Source organism: Aptenodytes forsteri, unplaced genomic scaffold (assembly GCF_000699145.1).
Source record: "Aptenodytes forsteri isolate BGI_AS27 unplaced genomic scaffold, ASM69914v1 Scaffold61, whole genome shotgun sequence".
Taxonomy (NCBI): domain Eukaryota; kingdom Metazoa; phylum Chordata; class Aves; order Sphenisciformes; family Spheniscidae; genus Aptenodytes; species Aptenodytes forsteri.
The window spans coordinates 5,114,860-5,118,248 of NW_008794443.1; the positions used below are offsets into that span (position 1 = coordinate 5,114,860).

The window sequence follows — 3,389 nt, forward strand, 5'->3', positions numbered from 1 at the left end:
TCCTTTAAGCAGTAAGCCAAGAATATCCTTCCCCCAATTCCCAATGATAAAATTCTTACTGCAAGATCAGAGCCAGACATGAAAAATCACACTGCTTAGACTTTGTGCAAGTTCTGCTATAGGGTTTGTCTTCCCACAGTAACACTATACAGCAGGCCAATGGTCAGAAAGCAAATACCAATACCATTTCCTCTCTGTTCACCAATTCTCAGCACAGGAAGCTTCATGTTAGGAAGAAGAACCACCTCTTTGTAGCTGCACTGAGGGGTGCTCAGAAGCACAGGAAGAGCAGTGACTCTGGCTGCTGAGGATCACTGGCAGGGGATGATGGGGAGCTCACAGCAAGCTGGATGGTGCAAGAAACCCACATCACCCATAAACGGAAGAACTGCTTTGAAAGTTGTCAGGAAGACCATATACACCATTATTATGCTCACCATCACTGTGGTCACAGGAGCTACAGGTACTTCTGACAGGTACTTTGGTACCAACTGTCTCTCAAGGGCAGAGGAGGAAAAGGCAATGTATCAGAGTGGTGTTTACTCAATTATTCTTTGGGAAAGAAAAAATCTAGGGGAAGGGATCTTTACAAATTGCTGAAGGGACTTTTTGATGGAAAACCGATAACCTGCAAATCAAAACATTTCTAGCTGCAACTAGATCTTTTCAGTTGTCAACCAATAAGATGTTGAACTTGGGCTTTTCAATGATTTGATGAAAACTGGTAATGATTTTCTTGGAGTATGATATTTTTCATGATAATTAACAGATTTATTAAAATATGGTTGATGGGAGGTTTTCTGATCCATCTGAGCACCCTATCAAGCTTTACTCTTAGGTGTCAGTGAGTTGTCCTGACAAATGAAGTATACTGGGATTTTACAACACTAGATTCAGACACAAGTTATAATAATACTTAATGGGAAGGTTCTTTCCCCTTTCCAAACTCAGTTAAATACTTAGAAAAGCTAATTCAAAAAATGTGGGATCTGAAAATGCAGCTATAATCCTTCTCCTCCCTACTCTACATTAATTATGCAAATTCTTGTTTGTTTTTCTTGGGTTTTTTTGTTAGGACATGTGAGGCAGGTCACAAGGCAGTGATCTTGAGTCTGTCAGGGATCTCTGCATCTAACAGCAAACAGGAATGTGTTTTCTTTCCAGTTAAATGTCATATTCCTGTACTATTTCATCTGTCATCACTATAATCAGGGAAATAGGTTCATATAAACTTTGGAGTGGCAGGGCAGAAATTGCCACCTGTGCTTGACCTGATTAGGAGGGCTGCTTATATCCAAGGCAAAATTGGGGTGAATGTCTTCAAACATTCATTTTTCTGCTGTACTGGGCAATGATGGTGAGGGAAAAGCAACCTGAGATATCTCCCCATACAGATGGGCTCTGCAGCTCATTCAGACTCTGCTTCCCAGTCATGTTATTTATCCACTGTCCTAGGGAGAGGACCTTACAGAGGGAGGGAGTGAAAACAAGGACCAATGTATGTGAACACAGCCATGAATTTGGAGATCTATTCCTGCCTAAGAAGAGAGACACAGTTCTTGGGCTGGCACAGACAGGGCCTCACGCTGGCGTGTAACAGTGCAGACATTTCTCTGTGAAGCACAGACTGGAACTCCAAAGCTATGAGTGACATCCCTGGGCACCTTCTCACGCGCCCTTCTCCTTCTTTCTCTTCGTCAGGGAACAACAGAGTGTCAGCGATGGTAGGTAACAGCTCTGTGCTCACCTGCCCTCCCAAATCAAATACAACTATGGTAACATGGAAAATAAGCCCCAAGGTTGGAGGCCCCTGCACCCTGGGATACAGGGCTGATCAGAACAAGACAGACAGAACAAACTGCAGTGACAGCATGAACTGGAAATTCAGACCAGATCGGGATCCTGCCCTTGAGATACGGCAAGTGGGAATAGCCCATGAGGGAAGTTACACCTGCGAAGTAGTAGCAACAGAAGGGAATTTCCACAAGACGTACCACCTGACCGTGCTAGGTAAGGGACTCCTTCCTCATTTTACAGTTCTCCAAAGGACCATGCCTGGGCCTGGACATAAAAAGCTCCTCTCCCCATGCACCAGGGGATATACTAATCCAATATGCTAACAGAGGGCTCTGCACATGCTTCTGGTTATCCTGTAGAATCAATCATTACTACAGTAATTTAAGAGAACTAAAGCATGTGAGAATAACACTTCCAAGTGCTGAGATAGTCTATCAAACATGGGATGGTCTTATCCAGACGGTAGGAATGGACCCATTTCCTCTTATGCTGGCGTTCAGGTACATTTTAAATGACGTGCACGACGGCTGCTTAGGACAAAAGTCTAATTCAGCCCTGTATTTGGGAAAATTCCCTACCGCAATGTCCAGGGAAACCTCCTCTAATGGTACCTGGCTGTGGTAACTCACCTGAATGGGGGAGAGCTGTCCAAAAGGAAAAGAGAGGCTCGATCTTTGTCTCTGGTGACTTTGGCCCATGTCACTGTAAGGGGATGGCACCTCCCATCTTATTCTCCTCTTTTCACTGTGTTTATTTTGGGTAGAGAACAAGAACACCCTGTCCTAACTGCGGCAAACTAACTCCACGTATTTCCCCTTCCTGACGCTTTGCAGTCCCCCCCAGGCTGACCCTGTACTGTGATGACCAGGGGACCCCCGTGTGTAAGGCAGCAGCAGGGAAGCCGGCTGCTCAGGTCTCGTGGGTCCTAGAGAGCAACTCCACCCCCAAGGAAGAAGGCCATGACAACGGGACAGTGACTGTTCTCAGCAAGTTCACGGCGTACAGCACCAACGTGACTAATACAACCTGCGTTGTGTCCCACCCAGCTGGGAACCAGAGCAAGTCCATAGCCTGTCATCCCTCAAGTACGCTTCCCTTTGTGTGTTCGACATTCAAAACCCTGTTTAGCCTTCTGTGCACACACTAAGACAAACATCAGTGGCACTGGCAGGATTGCGGCAGGAACCGTGCAGCTGAGCTGAAGTTTCCAGTGAGAAATTTGTCGGGAGGAGGAAGGATAAACAAAAGTGCTGTCAGAACTGTAAAGTCCTTTGTGAAATTCTAGGAAAGGAGATGGATGTAGTGGTCTTCCCTTCCACCAATAGGGCTGAATGGAAAGGCAGGATTATTCAGAAGTTCATGACACACAAAGGTGTCAACGGTATGATCACCCAGATCTATGTATTGTAATCCAGTGGTACCGTTGCATCTTGCTAATTGTTGGGTTACACATACGTTGTGACAGGAAGACTGAAAGCCAACTTACAGCTTCCAAAGACTGGCTGGTAGGTGAAGGCTTTAGGTGGTGAAGTTGAAGACGTTGCTGGGAAGTTGTGTGCACCCGTATGTACTTCACTGAAGTACTCAGTTGG

General features: G+C 45.5%; 1 protein-coding gene across 1 annotated transcript; it reads left to right on the forward strand.

The window, feature by feature from the left end:
* The first annotated feature begins 327 nt into the window (after positions 1 to 327).
* LOC103907584 (cell surface glycoprotein CD200 receptor 1-B) lies at positions 328 to 2,944 on the forward strand. The gene is made up of 3 exons (XM_019474736.1): positions 328 to 463; positions 1,702 to 2,010; positions 2,631 to 2,944. The coding sequence occupies exons 1-3, from the start codon at positions 328 to 330 to the stop codon at positions 2,942 to 2,944; spliced, it is 759 nt and encodes a 252-aa protein (XP_019330281.1).
* The last annotated feature ends 445 nt before the right edge of the window (positions 2,945 to 3,389 follow it).

Coding starts and splice junctions, on each gene's coding strand:
- LOC103907584 (XM_019474736.1), top strand. CDS start 328: ATGGGGAGCTCACAGCAAGCTGGATGGTGCAAGAAACCCACATCACCC. Junction 464..1,701: donor TGTGGTCACAGGAGCTACAG/GTACTTCTGACA, acceptor TCTCTTCGTCAG/GGAACAACAGAGTGTCAGCG. Junction 2,011..2,630: donor GTACCACCTGACCGTGCTAG/GTAAGGGACTCC, acceptor GACGCTTTGCAG/TCCCCCCCAGGCTGACCCTG.